The 19,695-nt window shown below is 39.1% G+C and overlaps 1 protein-coding gene across 3 annotated transcripts in view; it reads right to left on the bottom strand.

Moving 5' to 3' along the window:
- Positions 1–19,695, bottom strand: part of Gpc5 (glypican 5) — a 1,160,291-nt gene that overhangs the window by 871,097 nt on the left and 269,499 nt on the right. For all 3 annotated transcript variants that reach the window (XM_041675000.1, XM_041675018.1, XM_041675009.1), the window contains exon 4: positions 16,015–16,148. In XM_041675000.1, coding sequence (XP_041530934.1) covers positions 16,015–16,148 — 134 coding nt within the window. The remainder of the gene's footprint in view (positions 1–16,014; positions 16,149–19,695) is intronic.

Genomic DNA, 19,695 nt, shown 5'->3' with positions numbered 1-19,695 from the left:
GTGATAACTGTCTTTCTGGGACTGGGTTACCTCACTCAAAATGATTTTTTCTAGCTCCATCCATTTGCCTGCAAATTTCAAGATGTCATTATTTTTTTCTGCTGTGTAGTACTCCATTGTGTAAATGTACCACATTTTCCTTATCCATTCTTTGGTTGAGGGGCATTTAGGTTCTTTCCAGATTCTGGCTATGACAAACAATGCTGCTATGAACATAGTTGAGCATAGAGAAGATTAGTGAGCAGGAGTCAACATGTGTAACTGTTTTACTGAATTAAAACATCCAAAATATATTCAACCTGATGGAAATTAAAGTTTTCTATTCTTCTTGTATTTTTTCATTTGTGTGTGTGTGTGTGTGTGTGTGTGTGTGTCAGGATTGGTTTTAATGGAAAACTATACACAAAGCCAAATAAGATGAAGGTTATATATCCAGTGAGCCTGTTCAATTTACAAGAACCGAAAGTTGTAATATTTGATTTATAACAAGATTCTTGGTAGTGGAAGGTAAACCAATATAGCAAGAGAAGAGTCTTAGTTCTATTGATTTCAAAAGTCATCAAAGAAGAGTCATATTTTCTAGAATGTGGCTTGACATGTCTATTAACTCTACAAATGTGAGTCTAAGCACAAAGAATTACCCTGAAACTTGCTTTAAAACTCCATTTTTTCCACTTCCAAGAGAACCAAACCACATGTGATTCTAAAGACACCAGGGAACAGTGCTTTGATTTCTTTCTTAGAGAGGAAAGTTAATGAATAAATACTAAATAATAGAACTGTCTCTATTAAATGATACAATCCTACACTAGGCACACATTTGTTTTACCATTGTAAAGACAGCTGGGAAAATTACAACTTTGGTGTCTCCTTTAGACAGGCAATGGGAAACAGTGCTATTATAGTACCTCTTGGCCCTTCCTGTTCTCCATTTCCCTAATGCATGCTTGTGTCTTTAAAACACTTCAAAGGTCATTTACAGACATACAGTGTTAGAAATATTCTTTGCCTTGCCCAAAAAAGTAGAACGTAAAGCTTGAAAGTTTGGAGGACCATGCTGCTTCAAATGCAAGTAATGTTTCTCCATTTGAACAGGAACAAGCTTCGTTTACTGCCTACTTGCCTCCAATAGGCTGTTTAAAAATCCTGAAATGACTTATGTATTCATAAACGTCATCTGCTTCCACATGTCATGAGCTTGTATAGAAGAAAGAAATGAGGGGACGAAGGAAGGAAGGGAGGTAAAGGAAAGAAAGTAAGGAGAAGGGGGGAACAGAATTTTCTTGTGGGTCATTTAGCAAGAATTCCATTCACAGCTTGATTTCCTTGCAGGGGGATATTTTGAGGCTAAAAATGAGACAATTCAACTGTCACATTATAACCACCATTGAAAGCCCCAGGTATACCTGAGAAATCTATTACTTGGAAATCGATTTTTGGAGAAAGAGTTTGAGATCTGTCCAACGTAAAGGATTTTCCTTTTCATGGTTTGAAGCATATTTCCTTATTCTTCCTATAGTGAGAAATATGTGAAAAATTGTTTCCACTCATTTAATCCTCAAAATGACCAGGTGTACTATTACAGACATCCCAGATTAACACAATGAACAATGCTTAGGAGAGCACCAATGGAGCGTGAAAATTTACAGTATTCGTGATGTTCCCTGACATAAGCCTATAGTCATCCAAACAAGTGAGCAATGAGAGTTCTCACTCAGCAGTAATAGCTTCATAGTTTCCTACAGCATTCAGTACTTGTCAGTCAAAGCAAAGAAATGAAAATCTATTAGATATTAAACATGCATGTACATAGCCACCATCCAAGGCCTATGGTAGTTGTAATGTGGAATCACATCAACTGCTGGACACTATTTCTCCCCTTTCATGACAAAAGGTGCTCAGTGTCCATTTAGCTATCTACGGGCTAGCATTAAATTAAGATGTCTTATGCAATGGCTGGGAGGTTTCCCGTGAGCAAAGAGAAAATAAAAGACAGCTGTGTGTGTGTGTGTGTGTGTGTGTGTGTGTGTGTGTGTGTGTTTAAGGCCATCATTCTCTGAATATTAGGTTCATCTGGAGCAAATTGCTTTCCACGACAACACAGCTCTCTCTGTGCTTGTTTATGAGCCTGCCTCTGGGAAGGCTTTATCAGTCCTCTGTGGGGTACATGACCCCCAAAGGTTCAGACCCAGGATCCTAAACCTCTGCCATATGTTTGCTCTGCCTTCTGGCATTAGGTGCTTCCTGTAGGCCTGAGCTCTGACCCCTGCAGTTCCTCATCTTCATTACTCATGTGGGTCTCTGCTCTGGCCTGCTTGTGACTCTGCTCCCTGCTTCCATGCTCCTCTTCGGCCTCACCTCCGGCACCCTGTCTGAAGCTCTGCTGAGGTCTGGCTTGCCCTGGAAGTACTTACTTAGTACCACCACTCGCTAAGTGCTGTTTTAAATTAAACAGAAATTTTCTCATTCAAAGAGCATGACCTTTATTTTACTAAATTAAACTTTCAGGTAATAAATAATAATGACACCTCAAAGGGCTCACTTCCTCTTAGGAAACAGATTGTAAATTGCATTCTTTATTATTATAAAAGATAGTAAATTCTCCTCAGAAGTTTCTTTTTTCTGTGCTATGTATGTATTTATGCATAGAATACTTACATTTCTAATGTTACCTTTAGCCCAGTGTATTTATTTGATTTATTTATCATTTAAAAACTATATACAGTCAGTATTCTGTAGAATTATCAAGTTTAACTCATTTTATTTTATTAATAAGCATTACAATTTATTCAGTAATTATAAACTCATGTGTTTTAAGAAACTGATCCATTTAATGTAAATTTATTTTATTTGTATTGTTAACAAACCTAATAAGATATAGTGTTCTTATTGAGTATATGTAAAATTTCCCCATACCCTTAATATATTGGGTTTATATATATATATGGATATGATTTGCTTTAGTTAACAACGGCATTCCCAATCAACACGATAGCCTTGCTTATTGGTCTCTATAAGCACTGCAATGTCAAGAGTCGATTTCAGTTTCAATTTTTAATAAATATACCTTCTATTAATCCAAGTGAAAAAAGCTCACCCAAATCACAATAAACACAGTTTAAAAATGGATATTCTGGGTATGATGTTCCAATGAGATATTTTTTAAGGAATCATATTTTGTTTCAAAGATTAAATATACACCAAGTATTAAAGGTCCTCCTACTCCTACTTGGACACCAAAATCATACATGACGCTATCTAAATTTTGCAAAGAGCCTTGGACAGTCTCTCTCACTCAAACACACAGGGTGCATGCAGACAATCCCTTCATCACATGTTCTGCTTTGAGAAACTTGGGTAATTGGAAAGCATGCTGGTGAACAGATGGGATCCTGGTGTTGAGGCTGTGTCTTAATTTATTGTCCTGGGGTTTTCCTAATTACCCACTTAATTGGCACAGCCACACCACTTTGAAATAATAATGTTCAGCTAATTATCACTGACTTAAGTTTGCTAATAGCTTATTCTTACCAGCTAACTTCAAGAAATCAAGCAGGGAACAGGAAGTGCCACAGGGAAAATCGCTTTGCCTGGGATGACTGAGACAGCTATATGAGTGCTGCGTCCCCTGTGCTGGTTTGATGAGGAAAGGGTTACAGTTTCTAGGTGAAACTTCCCTGATGGAGCTATGGCGAGCTCCATAACCAGCACATATCAAACATTCAGTCTTCAGTTTGCTCATTTTTTGTAGAATATAAAAAGCATAATGTAACAGGCTAAATCTAGATAATTACATCTCCAGAAACAAACACAATCCCACCATATAACTCAGATCTCTTCTTTCCAACGGTCATGCTTGGACAGTCCACAAAGTACCTTAGCCCAACTCTTATACAGAGTCATGTTTAATATGCAAATAGTTTTTGTCAAATCTTAGAGCAAAGAAAGCACACACATTCACCAGGAGAGGATTTTTGCTGTTGCTGCTGCTTTTTGTTCGTCTTGTTTTGTTTTTGTTTTTGTGTTTTGTTGTTGTTGTTGCTGTTTATGAATATAGGGGAGAAAAGACAGAGGAGATAATTGATTAGGATTTTGAACTATGACATATAGGAGACAAAGTTATTTAGAAATTGGGTTTCCATTAATTTATACGTGGTCTGTATTTTTTTTTCTGGGTGCTTTTTATAAATTTAGACATCTCTAGATCAGATTTCCTAGACCCACATTCTGAGTCCAGGAATGGATATGGGCAGATGAGAGAAATAAGACACCTCTGAGGAAAAGATTGAGGGAAGCAGTGGGAGAAGGTCAAGGGGTGGGGGTTAAATGAGGTGTGTTCTTTAGGCAGAGGGCAGAGTGACAGTGAAGAGAATGAATAACATCAGAGGTTCATTTCCATCTCCACCCAGGCAGAAGCACCTTATACCACCATGGCCTATCTGCAGCTTATGGTTAGACAGACTCACAAACAAAAGAGACTCACAGGACTCGCCCCTCTTCTCTAGACAGAAGAAGTGAGTGCTCCCGCTCTCTGCAACCACCATGGACAACCTTCTCATTCACCCCGCCATGCATCACTTTCTCTCTGCCATTGTGTACTGGAAGTTCATCATTTGCTTTATGAATTTTACAAGGGCTTGCAATTAAGAGTTGCTTTGAGCATCAGAAGAGACTCTGGACTTTTGAAAAGTGTTAATACTGACAAAGACTAAGGGGGTTTAAAGTTGAACTAAACACATTTTGCATTATGAATGGCCGTCAGCGTGTGGGTGCTAAGGGGTAGAATGTGATGGTTTGAATGAGAAAAGTCCCTCACCGGCTAAGGTATTCTTACCTCTGGTCTCTAATCAGAGATAGTTTTTGTGGACGCTCAGGAGGTGCAGCCCTTACTAGAGAGGAAGCACATCATTGTGGTGGTGGGGTGGGGGGTTCAGCTCCCGTAGCCCAGTACCACTTCTAGTCCATGCTTATGGTTGCTGCTTAGACCTGAGTTCTCAGCTTCCTGCTCCAGCAGCCATAACTGGTGCTTATGGCTATCCTGCCCAGCCACGATGGACTCTTATCCCTCTGGAACGGAAAGCCAAAATGAACTCTTTTGTAAGTTTCTTTGACCATGATGCTTCAAGACAGAAATAGAAACAAAACTCATATACGCAGACTTTCCTTTGGTTATGGTTAAAGAAGGGAATTCCTTAACACAAAGACTGAGGTGGACTGGGTCTTCTCTTTTTAGGGAAAATTAGCCCATTTGTTCCCACCGCCTCAATGTTCATGTGGCATTTTATTATGAGTGGTGACAGTCAGTTTTGTTTTTCTGATCTGCTGAAACTTCATACAGGTGCACAGTTCCAAGAAATGGCCTCGACAACTGTGCTTGGGGCTGAGGAGTGCTTTCATCTATGTGTGTGTTTTTAATTTATAGAAATAGCGCATCTTCATTCCCTTACTTTTACATGCTTCACCTCTTTCATTCAATGTATGTTTCCTTAAATGGAAACATGTTCATCATTTGTTACACAATGCTTTCAAGTTTTACATATGGTTTGTCTTTAATCCCAGTGCTCAAGGAGAGGCAGGAGTATGAGTTTGAGGCTAACCTGGTCTACAGAGCTAGCTGCAGGACAGCCAGTGCTACACAGAGAAAAACAAAGCCTCAAAAAAAGCACAAAAAAAATTCTGAAGCTTTGAAATTAGTTTATGTTTTTAGAATGAGAAAACAAAGCAGATCATCCATAAAGATGGGAAAAGAAAAAATATGAAAGATACAAAAATATTTCAACATTAAAAACATAAAAAGAAAGCACTTGGTCTCAAGATATATCTTGTGGAAGCAATATATCATTCTCTGGAAGGGAGGTGTTATAAACTGATGTGGGAGTGTCATATCAATCTGTTGATTTCATTGGTTAAGTAATAAAGAAATTGCTTGGCTGGTTCTCATAAGTTAAAACATAGGTGGGAGGAGTAAACAGAACAGAATGCTGGGAGGAAGAGGAAGTGAGCTCAGACTCGACAGCTCTCCTCTTGGGGGCAGACGCCTCAGAGAGATGCCATGCCCCACTCACTGGCAGACACATGCAATGAAGCTCCGACCCTGGATAGACGTAGGGTAGAATCTTCCTAGTAAGACTGGTGCTCACAAATTATTAGAGATGGGTTGATCGGGATATCAGAATTAGCCAGTAAGGGCTAGAGCTAAAGGGCCAAGCAGTGTTTAAAAGAATACAGTTTGTGTGTTGTTATTTTGGGTAAAGCTAGCTGGTGGCGGGAGCTGGGTGGCAGAATGCAGCCCCGTAGCACCCACAACAAATGGTGCCCAGATGTGTGGACAACTGAATCTACTGAAAGCCTGAGAAAGCTTGGAAAAGAATGGAGTAAAGCATGTTTCTTGTGGCAATTTCTTGGGTCTGCTCTGCTTGCTAGAGGCAAGCAAGCACTCTCATCTAAGAGAGGCTTTCCTGACTCAGCTTTAGCTGCAAATCCCTGCAGCTCATTAAGAGGTCCTGCCACAAAACACTTAAACAGTGTTGATGAAAAGCTGAACACATGCTTTTCGTTTTTCAGCCATAGCAGAAAAAAGGTTGCACAGTTTAAAAATGCCGGCTTTCTGGGCTGTCCTGCCAGGGCAAACTCTGACTCTTTTATGCAGGCGGTTCATGCGGTTTGCAAGCACAGGCTGCTGAAGCTTGCTTGCTGGCAGGGACCTTGAAATGCCATAGAGTTGTGGCAGTAAACATGGCTACAGCCAGTACCTCAGCCATGAGGCTGGAAAGCTAAGGAATGGGCTACATCTAGCCGGTAAAGCCACGGTTTTACTCCTACTGATATTGCTTGGTACATTAAAGCTCGTGTGGTCAGAAAAAGAGAGATATACAGTAAAGAGAGATTCAAAGACAAAGAAAATTTCTAAATGCTTTACAGTGTGTTAAAAATATATGCAAACTAAAAGATAAAGTTTTTAAAAGTAAAAAATGAAAGAAAGAAAGTAGTTGTGTGTGGTAGTACACACCTTTAATCTCAACACTTGGAAAGCAGAGGGAGATTGACCTCTGTGATTTAAAGGTGTGGTAGTACATGCCTTTAATCTTAGTGCCTAGAAGGCAGAGACAAACAGATCTCTGTTAGTTCAAGGTGTAGTAGCGTACGCCTTTAATATTGAATGCCTGGGAGGCAGAGTCAGGCAGATCTCTGAGAGTTCAAATACAGCCTGGTCTACAGAGTTATTCCAGGTCAAAGATACAGAGAACCTGTCTCAAAAAGCAAAAAGTAAAAGTAAAAATAAACAAAATAGAGGTTAAAATAAAGAGCACAAATATGGAAAATACACAGAGAATCTTGATACTGTATGATATTATGCTCTGTTTGAATTGTTTGAATGCTGAGGAAAGAGCAACAGCTGCTAAAAGATATTTGTTTATAAATGCTGCTGTGATGGAGGAAGGTCATTGGCTAATAAAGGAACTGTCTTGGCCCATTTTATTGGTTAGGACCTAGGTAGGTAGAGTAAACAGAACAGAATGCCGGGAAGAAGAGGGGTGAGCTCAGAGTCTCGACAGCTCTCCTCTTGGGAGCAGACGCCTGAGAGAGACGCCATGCCCCGCTCCTGGGATGAAGCTCCGACCCAGGATGGACATAGGCTAGAATCTTCCTGGTAAGCGCACCTTGGGGTGCCATACACAGATGATTAGAAATGGGCTAAATTAATATGTGAGAATTAGCCTAGAAGAGAATGGGCCAAGCAGTGTTTAAAAGAATACAGTGTCCGTGTAATTATTTCGGGGCATAAGCTAGCCGGGCAGGTGGCTGGAGTGTTGGGGACGCAGCCCCGCCGCCCTTATTACTACTTCATATGGCGCCCACGTGGACAACTGCTTCCACATAAAGCCTGAGACAGCTTGGGAAGTAATTCTTGAACAAAATGAAAGCATTGTGCCTGGTTTCTTGGTAGCAGCAATTTCTCGGTTCTACTCTGCTTGCTAGAGGCAAGCAAGCGCCTCATCTAAGAGAGGCTTCCTGACTCAGCTTTAGCTGCAAAGCCTGCAGCTCATTAAGAGGTCCTGCCACGAAACACTTAAACGGTGTTGACAAAAAGCTGAACACATGCTTTTCAGTTTTCAGCCATAGCAGGAAAAAAGCTGCGCCGTTTAAAAATGCCGGCTTTCTGGGCCATCCTGCCAGGGCAAACTCTGACTGTTTGAGGCAGGAGGGCCGGCTACCGAGAGAGGACTTGAGTGTTGTCTGTTGTAGCTCACTTGCTGGCAGGGACCTTGAAATGCCATACAGTTGTGGCAGTAAACATGGCTACAGCCTGTATATCCGCCATGAGGCTGGAAAGCTAAGGAATGGACTGGATCTAGCTGGCAAAGCCACGCCTTTAGTCCTGCTGAGATAGCTTGGTAAATTAAAGATTCATGTGGTCAGAAAAAGAGAGATATACAGTAAAGAGAGACTCAAAGACAGAGAAAATTTGTGAATGGTTTAAAGTGTGTTAAAAATATATGCAGACTAAAAGTTGAAGTTCTTAAAGTAAAAAACCAAAAAAGGAAGAGAGTTGTTGTGTGTGGTAGCACACGCCTTTAATCCCAGTGCCTAGAAGGCAGAGACAAACAGATCTCTGTGAGTTCAAGGTGTAGTAGTGTACACCTTTAATCCCAATGCCTGGGAGGCAGAGACAGGCGGATCTCTGAGAGTTCAAAGACAGCCTGGTCTACAGAGTTACTTCAGGTCAAAGATACAGAGAACCTGTCTCAAAAAGCAAAGAGTTAAAAGTAAAAATAAACAAAATAGAGGTTAAAATAAAACGAACAAAGATGGAAAATACACAGAGAATCTTGATACTGTATGCTATTATGCTCTCTTTGAATTATTTGAATGCTGAGGGAAGAGCAAAAGCTACTAAAAGATATTTGTTTATAAATGCTGCTGAACAAATCCAACATAGATATTTTGAATTTGGATCTAAGGATATGATACTTTGGAAAAGAGATTCTTCTTTTGTTTTCACAGACGATGAAACACTGTTCATTTCTTCTATTCCGATTTGGTATGATGGACCACGCCCTCCTGAAGGGTTGCAGTGAACATCTTCAGAAAATTGCTTCGCTCAACTGCCAACTGAGATGAAACTAGCACACAGGTTATACCATGAAAGACCTAATTAACAACGCCCCCATTCAGCAGGAAGCAGTTTGGAGAGAAAAAACTGCGCCCATATTCCCAAATATGGTTTATAAACGTTCTTTTACATTTTAAGGGGGATATGATATAGATATGAATAATTTACATTAGTATAGATTTTGCTTTATTGATAGAGATTTAAGGTCAATTTTGTTATATGTATAAGTGTTTCTGATTTTGATTAAGGTATTGTGATTGTGTAGTTCATTTAAATATGTACTGTATAATTAAAAAATATAGGTTGTTAATGGATAATCATCGATAATAGTAAAGCTTGTAGTCATGTTAGTTAGATTTTCTAGATATATAGAGATATATTTTAAATAGACATTCTTCATGTCTTTCAAAGATTACAGAATAGGACATTTAATGTTTTAATAACTGAGGACTTTTCATGACAATGAGACACTCTGCCCCTGGCAGCACCAATGTACTTCAAGAGGAAGATGGGCATCGAAGAGGCACCTTATGGAGTTTGATAGCCATTTGGGCAAGAAACTGCTCTTGCCTGGACTATTGCATAAACTGGACACAGAGAACCCACAGAGAGAGGACTACTGAACTTGCCTAAGGTGAGATGTTCTTTCGGGGTTCCTGATTCATGAAAGAGTCTGCGAGACATTCTGCAGGCCACAACAGATAGTGACTGAACTGACTTTGAATTTTCCTGCTTTATGGAAATGTCTGCTGGATACCATGGGCCTGAAGGCTGAAGATGGATGCCCCAACGGTACAGAGGAACTTTGGGTGACTGTCCAGGTGGCGAGATGTCTCTGTCATTTCTAGAGTTTTAAAAGTTGCTTTTTTCCTGTTTGCTTAGGTAGTATTGTTTCTTTCTGGAGTCTTTGATGGAGTTAAGAATAGTTGGTTATAGTTATAGTTTTCCTTAGTTATGACAAAGATTATTGTAACTTTTACTTGATAACTGTTTTGTTATATGTAATTTTGCTATGTTAAAATTAAAGCTTTTTTTTTTTTTTGTTTAAACCGAAAAAGGGGAAATGATGGAGGAAGGTCATTGGCTAATAAAGGAACTGCCTTGGCCCATTTTATTGGTTAGGACCTAGGTAGGTGGAGTAAACAGAACAGAATGCCAGGAAGAAGAGGAAGTGAGCTCAGAGTCTCGACAGCTCTCCTCTTGGGAGCAGACGCCTGAGAGAGACGCCATTCCCCGCTCCCGGGATGAAGCTCCGACCCAGGATGGACATAGGCTAGAATCTTCCTGGTAAGTGCACCTTGGGGTGCCATACACAGATGATTAGAAATGGGCTAAATTAATATGTGAGAATTAGCCTAGAAGAGAATGGGCCAAGCAGTGTTTAAAAGAATACAGTGTCTGTGTAATTATTTCGGGGCATAAGCTAGCCGGGCAGGTGGCTGGGGTGTTGGGGACGCAGCCCCACCGCCCTTATTACTACTTCACTGCTGAACTAATCCAACATAGCTTTTTGAAAATGCCTTGACTTTGAAATTTGGATCTAAGGACATGATGCTTTGGAAAGGAGTTTCTTATTTTGTTTTCACAGAGGATGAGACCCTGTTCATTTCTTCTATTATGATATGGTATGATGGACCACGCCCTCCTGAAGGGTTGCTGTGAACACCTTCAGAAAATTGCTTCGCTCAACTGCCAACTGAGATGAAACTAGCACACAGGTTATACCATAAAAGACCTAATTAACGACGCCCCCATTCAGCAGGAAGCAGTTTGGAGAGAAAAAACTGCGCCCATGTTCCCAAATATGGTTTATAAACATTCTTTAACATTTAAAGGGGGATATGATATAGATATGAATAATTTACATTAGTATAGATTTTGCTTTATTGATAGAGATTTAAGGTCAATTTTGTTATATGTATAAGTGTTTCTGATATTGATTAAGGTATTTGTGATTGTGTAGTTCACTTAAAAATGTAATGTATATAGCTTGTTAATAGATAACCATAATAGTCAAGTTTGTAGTCATGTTAGTTAAGATTTTTTAGATGTGTATAGATATATCTTAGATAGCCATTCTTCATATCTTTCAAAGATTATAGAATATGGCATTTTAAATGTTTTAATAACTTAGGACTTTTCATGACAATGAGACACTCTGCTCCTGGCAGCACCAATCTACTTCAAGAAGATGGGCATCGAAGAGGATCCTTATGGAGTTTGATAGCCATTTGGGCAAGAAACTGCTCTTGCCTGGACTATTGCATAAACTGGACACAGAGAACCCGCAGAGAGAGAACTGCTGAACTTGCCTAAAGGTGAGATGGTCTTTTGGGGTTCCTGATTCATGAAAGAGTCTGCAAGACATTCTTCAGGACAAGCAGATAGTGACTGCCTTTGAAATTTCCTGCTTTGTGGAAATGTCTGCTGGAAACTATGGGCCTGTAGGACGAAGATGGATGCCCCAATGGTACAGAGGAACTTTGGGTGACTATCCAGGCAGCGAGATGTCTCTGTCATTTCTAGAGTTTTAAAAGTTGCTTTTTTCTTGTTTGCTTAGGTAATATTGTATCTTTCTGGAGTCTTTGATGGGGTTAAGAATAGTTAGTTATAGTTATAGTTTTCCTTAGTTATGATAAAGATTACTGTAATTTTTACTTGATAACTGTTTTGTTATATATAATTTTGCTATGTTAAAGTTAAAGCCTTCCTTTTTTTGTTTAAACAGAAAAAGGGAAGTGATGTGGGAGTGTCATATCAATCTGTTGATTTCATTGGTTAAGTAATAAAGAAACTGCTTGGCTGGCTCTCATAGGTTAAAACATAGGTGGGAGGAGTAAACAGAACAGAATTTTGGGAGGAAGAGGAAGTGAGCTCAGACTCGACAGCTCTCCTCTTGGGGGCAGACGCCTCAGAGAGATGCCATGTCCCGCTCACTGGCAGACACACGCAATGAAGCTCCGACCCAGGATGGACATAGGCTAGAATCTTCCCGGTAAGACTGGTGCTCACAGATTATTAGAGATGGGTTGATCGGGATATCAGAATTAGCCAGTAAGGGCTAGAGCTAAAGGGCCAAGCAGTGTTTAAAAGAATACAGTTTGTGTGTTGTTATTTTTGGGCATAAGCTAGCCAGGCGGCCCGGGTGCTGGGAATACAGCCCCGCCGCTTTTATTACTACAATAAACTCAAGAGGATGAGAGAGCATAAAGAAGACAGTACACTAATGCCTGCTATGGCTATACAGCCTCACCTATTCTAAGAGAAACCTATAATGTTTGGAGAGTAAGTAATGAGTGAGCAATAAAATTCAGAACGAATTTATGAATGAACCTTCACAATACATAAACAATAAGCAGAAATAGATTACTTTGGAATTTAAGCCCTATTCTGAAATAGGAAAAAATGGTACAGAATTGAAATACTTAAATATACTCAAGAAAAGACCTTCCGTTTGTTTGTGCACACTGGGTAGTATGATATTTGGTTATGCTTTATCTGTCTTAACTTATATAATTTTGGATATTTAATTAATATATACAATTTCCATACTGAAGATATATGTAATTTACATAACTTAAATTACAGTGGATGGCAGTCAGAAACAGAGGACAATAAATCTGCTAGATTCATAATGAGATCTATTCAACAGCTGTTCTGCACCTCTCACCTGAATCCACTTAGTTTCAGTAATGAATAAAACTGACTGAAGATTTCATTGCCCTAAAGTTTGTACTTGGTTGTTTGGATGCTAAAATATACTTGACCTTGAGTGCTTAAAGTTATAGCTGGGTTTTTATTGTAAGACTCTCTGAAGGTAAAATACACTGCTTTTTAAAGCACAAGAGAGGGATTGTTATTCATTCATTAAAAAGGTTTTGGTAAAAAATTGTACACAAAATACCAGTTCATATTATTTACCAGCAAATAACTAAATATTGATCCCAGAACTGAAGTCCATCTGAAAAGAATGAGACAATTTAGTGTGCTGCAACCAAAAGGAATAAAATCAGATGGTGAAGAATGCAAATAGATTCATATCTATCACCATGAACACTACTCAAGTCCAAGTGAATCAAAGACTTTAACATAAAACAAGATACACTGAACCTGATGGAAGAGAAAGTAGGGGATAGCCTTAAAGACCTTGGTACAGGAGACAATTTACTGACCAGAACACAGATAGCATAGACACTAAGATCTACAATTAATAAGTGGAACCTCTTGAAAATAAAAAGCTTCTGGACGTCAAAGCTAAGGAGCAAATGACACTGTCAATAGGACAAAATAACAGCCTCCAGAATGGGAAAATAATTTTCAGCAATTCTACATCAGACAGAGGGATAACATTCAAAGTTTATAAAGAACTAAACAAACTAGACATCCACAAACCACAGTCCAATTTAAAAATACAATACAGATCTAAACAAAGAATTTTCCCTGTCCTCCCGGCAAGACATGCTAGCGTACTGGAGGCACAGACCTGTGGGAGTGCCCAGCCAATGACTAGTCCAATTGGTGCTTGCTCAAGCTATGAGTGAGAGTCTGATCCTCAACTGCATGGTTGGCCAGGAAGTAGAGGAAAGACAGCCCAGAGGCCTAGAATAGAACTGAATATGACTTGCAAAAAAAAAGGAAAAGGGAAAAAAGTCAATGAAAAGATTCCTAGTGATAGTCTACTATACTTACAGATTGGTGCCTAGCCCAGTTCTGTAGGAGGAGAGAGCCACTTGTTGGTTTTCTGCTGCCCAGCTCCAAAATAACCACACAGATACTGTATTAATTAAATCACTGTGTGAGCCATTAGCTCTAGCTTCTTATTGGCTAACTGTGGGCCATTAGTTCTAGCTTCTTATTGGCTAACTATTACATATTAATTTAGTCCATCTTCATTAATCTGTGTATCATCTCATGGCTGTGGATTACTGGGTAAAGTTCCCAGTGTCTGTCTCTGGCAGGCTACATGGCTTCTCTCTGACTTTGCCTCCTTTCTCCCAGCATTCTGTTTAGTTTTTACCCACCTAGCTCTGTTCCCCTATAGCCCTGCTATAGGCCCAAAGCAGTTCTTTTATTAACCGGTGATATACACAGCATAAAGAGGGGAATCCCACATCACAGTTGTCATCATAGAGGCATAATCCAGCAAAGGACAGGAGCAGATGTAAAGATCCACAGCCAAACAGTAGGTGAAGCCAAGGGAACCACCACAGAAGAGGGACTGTGAAGATTGTAGGAGCCAGAGGGTAAGGGAGAGCACAACCCACTCAATCAGCTAAGCAGGGTTCATAGGGACTCATAGAGACTAAACAACAATGGGGGAGCCTGCATGGGTCAGCACTAGGTACTCCACATATATAATATGGTTGTGTAGCTCAGTGTTATTGTGGGACTCCTAACAGTGGAACTTGAAGAAGGAGTGGTGACTGACTCTTTTGCCTGATCTTGGGACCCATTTTCTCCTACTGGGCTGCCTTGCTCAGCCTTGCTATGAGGGTTTGTACCTAGTCTTCTAGTCTTATTGTAACTTGTTATGCTATGCTGATATCCCTGGGAGGCTTGCTTTTCCTTTTCTTTTCTTTTTCTTTTCTTTTTTTTTGTAAGGAAATGGAAAAATGGATCTGCAGTCTGGGAGGCGAGGAGAGGTGAGGTGAGGGACTGGGAGGAGTGGAGGGAGGAAAAATTACTGTTCAGGATATAATATATGAGAGAAGAATAAATAAATCCAAGTAAATGAGTAAATAAGGAAAAAGAAACTGGATGATTTTTTTATTGAGAAAGCTTCATAAAGTATTTTACTATAGATTACCTAAAAGATATTAGAAATAACTATTTAAACTAATGCATACATAAAGATCTGAATTTAGATTCAATTTAGAAGGCAATGACAAAGATGCCACTGTTTTCTAGGAGGTACACACTCACTAAATATTAAAATGTTTTCTTCTAGTTTGAATAGTTTTTCATGTCAGACACCAATTATCAAGCAAAGGGACACCAGAGAGTTTTATTTACCCAGTAAAATAGTGACAGGCACAGTGAAATGCTAAATGCTTACCACTTGATATAAACAAGTGGGTATTTTTTTACCATTGCAGGTAAAATGTAAGGGTAGTTTTTTGTTTGTTTGTTTGTTTGTTTTACTCTATTTAAAGAATGCTAAATATCCAGAAATATAAACCACATGTAGTGACAGCCTTGTCCTAGACTGACAATCACCATTAGCTATATGAAGAAACACAGTTAATTCAAATCAGTTAAAAGTATGTGGTCCTTAGTTTAAATACCCTATGCTCACATATTCCTAGGACTTCCATAAAACATTAAAGAATAATTCTAATTATTATTGGATTACAATTATTAGAATATAGTAATTGCCCTAATGAAATCAAGAATAATGGTAGCAACAAAAAATTATTATTCTCACAAGCTGAACCCATCTTCCAAATTAATGGGAAATGTTGAGCCACTGAATTTTATGGCATTATGTATATGTGTCTGTCTATATATGTATCATGTGTGTATGGGCACCCCCAGAGGCCAGGAGGACTTTGAGAGGCTCTCAAATTGTAGCTACAGGTGGTTGAGATGAGCTTGTGTGGGTGCTAGGAACCAAACTCAGGTCCTTTGCAAGAGCAAGAGTTTAACACTGAACTCTCTGTCCAGAACATTAGCCACTACATTTTATTTATTTATTTTATTGATTTTTTATTGAGCTCTACATTTTTCTCTGCTTCCCTCCCTGCCTCTCCCCTCCCCTTCAACTACATTTTAAATACAGGGAAATGGCATTTAAATTTTTTCTTCCATACTACATTTGAATCTATTTAACAAACAACATTCTATCTCCTATAGAATCAATGGCTTACTTTCTCTTTCTGGTTGTAAAACAAAGGTCTTACTTTCTTCTGTTGGCAAGCGTCTCCTCACCGTTCCTTGTAGAGATCCTCACTCCATGCTTCTCTTTGCTTGGATCAGAAGAGCAGCGGGGGCTCTGTGTCGCTATCCTCACTGGATTGCCACAAATCTTAGTCACCTTTCAAACACAAAACATCAGAAAGCAGTTACAAACCTGCTCCAGCTTTTCTGAGAATGGAATCTCACACAGGCCATGAAACAATGTCGTGTTCAACCTTGTGCTTTTTAGCTTTCAATTCCTATAACGCCCGTGGGTATTTAACAATGGGAATCAACACATCTGAATGTAGTGGAAATAATGATAAACTGGTCCCATGCTCATTGATACAGGCTGGAAAACACATGGGAAACCTATACAGAAATTAAGAATTAAAGTAAAAACTGTATTTCTTATATGAACAGGACTGCTTACTCAAAATAGATATACAGCATGCTTTACATTTGTATAAGAAGATGTACTTTTTGCTAAATATGCAATCAGTTTTTACTCAGTTTTACTAAGGGTAGAGACATCTTTTGAGAAAGGACAATGACTTCCTTGTTTCTTTGCAATTCATAGAGGGAAGCTAGGGCCTCACACAAGCTAGGCAAGCACTTTGAGGTTGTATTCCCAGCCCGGCTGTACTTTTTATTTTGAGGCAAGGTTCCAAGTGTCCCAGACTGCCCTTGAACTTGCTATCCTCCTGGCTTAACCTCCGAAGTAGCTGGATGGTAGGCCTGAACTATGAAGTACTGCTGAAAATGATTACAAATAATATTGTTTAAAATACAATTTTATTTTGTAATTCCTCAATGAGTGCTTATAATAGTGTATAATATACACTCTCGTTTGTAATTCCCCTAAATTATCTTACACTGATGTAAGGATGTTCTAGTCTTCAAAAAGTGAAAAAAACAATTGATTTTAGCCAGGTGATGGCGGTACACATCTTTAATTCCAGCACTCGGGAAGCAGAAGCGGTCAGATCTCTGAGGCCAGCCTGATCTATAGTGTGAGTTCTTGGACAGCCAAGGCTTCACAGAGAAACTATACTCAGGGATTCTTTTTCAGTTTTTGTCTAGCAATGGTAATCTACATAGTTTGTGTCATTATCATTGGAAAACTTAACATCTACTCTACCAAAAAACTAAGAATATGTAGTTGAACAATAAACAATATGTCTGAAAGAAAACCCAAAAACTCTGTGCCAAAATCAGCCTTTAATTTGTCTAATTTTTCTTATTTCTGAGACCTTAAAAATACCACAGGGGAGGGGAAAAAAAGGAGAAAAAAAATACCACAGAACCTCTTTGAACCTGATCATCTAATACATCAGGTGAAAATGCCAGATTATTGCAACGATCTCATAAAATTCTCAGTTTCTTTGATTTTTCCATATTGGGATATATAAAATAATTGTGCATACATTTCCTCGAATCCATATTTATTTTACTTCTAACATGTAAAGCTCCTGTGATAAATGTTAGAAGATAAAAGAAGAATGACTTTACCCTAGCTGAGCTTACAAATTGGAACAGAATGAGATCTTCTAAATCATCCAAAGGCAAATTGTGTTCACTTAAACAACAAACAAAAAAGTAGGTAGAGTGATGATGGTGTCTTCTCGGTGTGTTTTAGGATCCTCTATGGTTGGAAAAAGATGGGAAGTGAAAAAGATGGTATTACCCCAGAAAGGGTACCAAATTGTCATGTGTGAGACTTGAATTATTTGTTAGGTCAGGATATATTGAGATATGTTTCTATGCAGTCAATTTATAAATAAGCACTTATTAAATACCATTATGCTAACTCAAAATACATATATTCACTTGGTTGAATTAAATTCATAGGTATAAGCATTCATTGATATTTTCACAACAGAAGCAGCTGCAGTACAGCATTAAAACCAGTTAATGCTTTTTTTTTTTTTCTGGCACAATTGCACAGAAAATGGGTGGTTAGTAGTCCTCATTGTCTGCTATGTTCAGAGAGTCCGGTTTTATCCCAGGCTTTTCCAGACCCAGGCCAGCTGGTCTTGGTGAGTTCCCAGTAGAACATCCCCATTGTCTCAGTGTGTGGGTGCACCCCTCGCGGTCCTGAGTTCCTTGCTCGTGCTCTCTCTCCTTCTGCTCCTGATTTGAACCTTGAGATTTCAGTCCTGTGCTCCAATGTGGGTCTCTGTCTCTGTCTCCTTTCATCGCTTGCTGAAGGTTAATATTCAGGAGGATGCCTATATGTTTTTCTTTGGGTTCTCCTTATTTAGCTTCTCTAGGATCACTAATTATAGGCTCAATGTCCTATGTCTACTGAGAACTCAAGAACAATGGCAATGGCTTTCTGATCCTACTGCACGCACTGGCTTTGTGGGAGCCTAGGCAGTTTGGATGCTCAACTTACTAGACCTGGATGGAGGTGGGGGTTCCTTGGACTTCCCACAGGACAGGGAACCCTGATTGCTTTTCGGGCTGGGGGGGGGACTTAATTGGGGGAGGGGGAGGGAAATGGGAGGTGGTAGCGGGGAAGAGACAGAAATCTTTAATAAATAAATAAATTAAAAAATTAAAAAAAAGGAAATTGGGTGGTTAAGTTGTATTTAGGGTGCGTGAGGAAATGCTACAGGAAGTTACATCTGAACAGCACATCAGAGGATGAACTCGAAGTTAGAAAAATGGAAAAAGCAAATAAAAATGTTTCAGAAAAGTCTAAATTGACAAGAGGATACAGCAACTTGTAGTGCACATCTTATATAATCAATGCAATAGCAAGAGGCAAAAATGGCATACGACTTTAATATCAAGGTAGAAATATTGTAGGAAAAATTATCAAGCAGGAAATTGATACTGCCACATTATTACAAGGAGGTAATGGCCAGGATGTGGAGAGAGGGGAGAGCAGGCCTGTGGAGGATCATTGGGACCCAGAGTCAGGAGCAGGAATCAGAAAATGAAGATTACCGGAGCAGAAACAGATAACCTTAGAAGCTGATTTGGTAATCATCTCAGAACAAAGAATGAGAAACACAAATGCTATGAGAGGAAGGTATTAGGGCTCAGTTTTGTTTTCCCTAGGAAAAAAAGTGTTTGCATGGGAAACAGCAAAGGGAAATTAGATTGGAAAGACGGGCTGAAAACAGGCCTTGGGGGAGGGTTTTAAGGCTAAGAATGTGTGTTTATTAGAAAACTGGAATAGTTGGAATTGTACACACGCACAGGACAGCATTGTATATTTCTCTAGAGAGAGGAATGTCTACTAAATGTGGATACGTAATTAAAAACTATTAGTTTCCCAAGGAAAGAAATTTCAATTCTGAAGTTAAGCAATGACAGTGTTTATAGATTTCGGGTAAAGGCAAAATCAATTACCAAGGACAATACTATTTTAAGTGAAAAGTAAGATCAAGGTGTGAAGATGTTCAAAAGGAATTTTAATCGTGAGGCTTAAAAAGTGATAGCAAAGTGTAAATGTATTAGCTAGGTGTTAAGATAAAGAGGAGAATCTTTATTGTCAGCAATCACTAGAAACAAGAACCAGGGGCAGATGATAGGAGTCGGTGGTGGGTATGTCTGGAAGTATTATGGGATAGTTTCAAAATAATCATGGTCCACTGTGACGGATCAAAGGGCCTTAAGGCAAACTGAAACATGAAAGTTTTTATGAATCTCAGTTTTCTCTTTTACAAATTTGA

The sequence above is a fragment of the Microtus oregoni genome, unplaced genomic scaffold, assembly GCF_018167655.1.
Source record: "Microtus oregoni isolate MIOR12 unplaced genomic scaffold, Mior012 000001F_ref0000356, whole genome shotgun sequence".
In the NCBI taxonomy this organism is placed as follows: domain Eukaryota; kingdom Metazoa; phylum Chordata; class Mammalia; order Rodentia; family Cricetidae; genus Microtus; species Microtus oregoni.
Note: the sequence above shows the minus strand (reverse complement) of the source record. Positions and strands in the feature narration are given on the sequence as shown.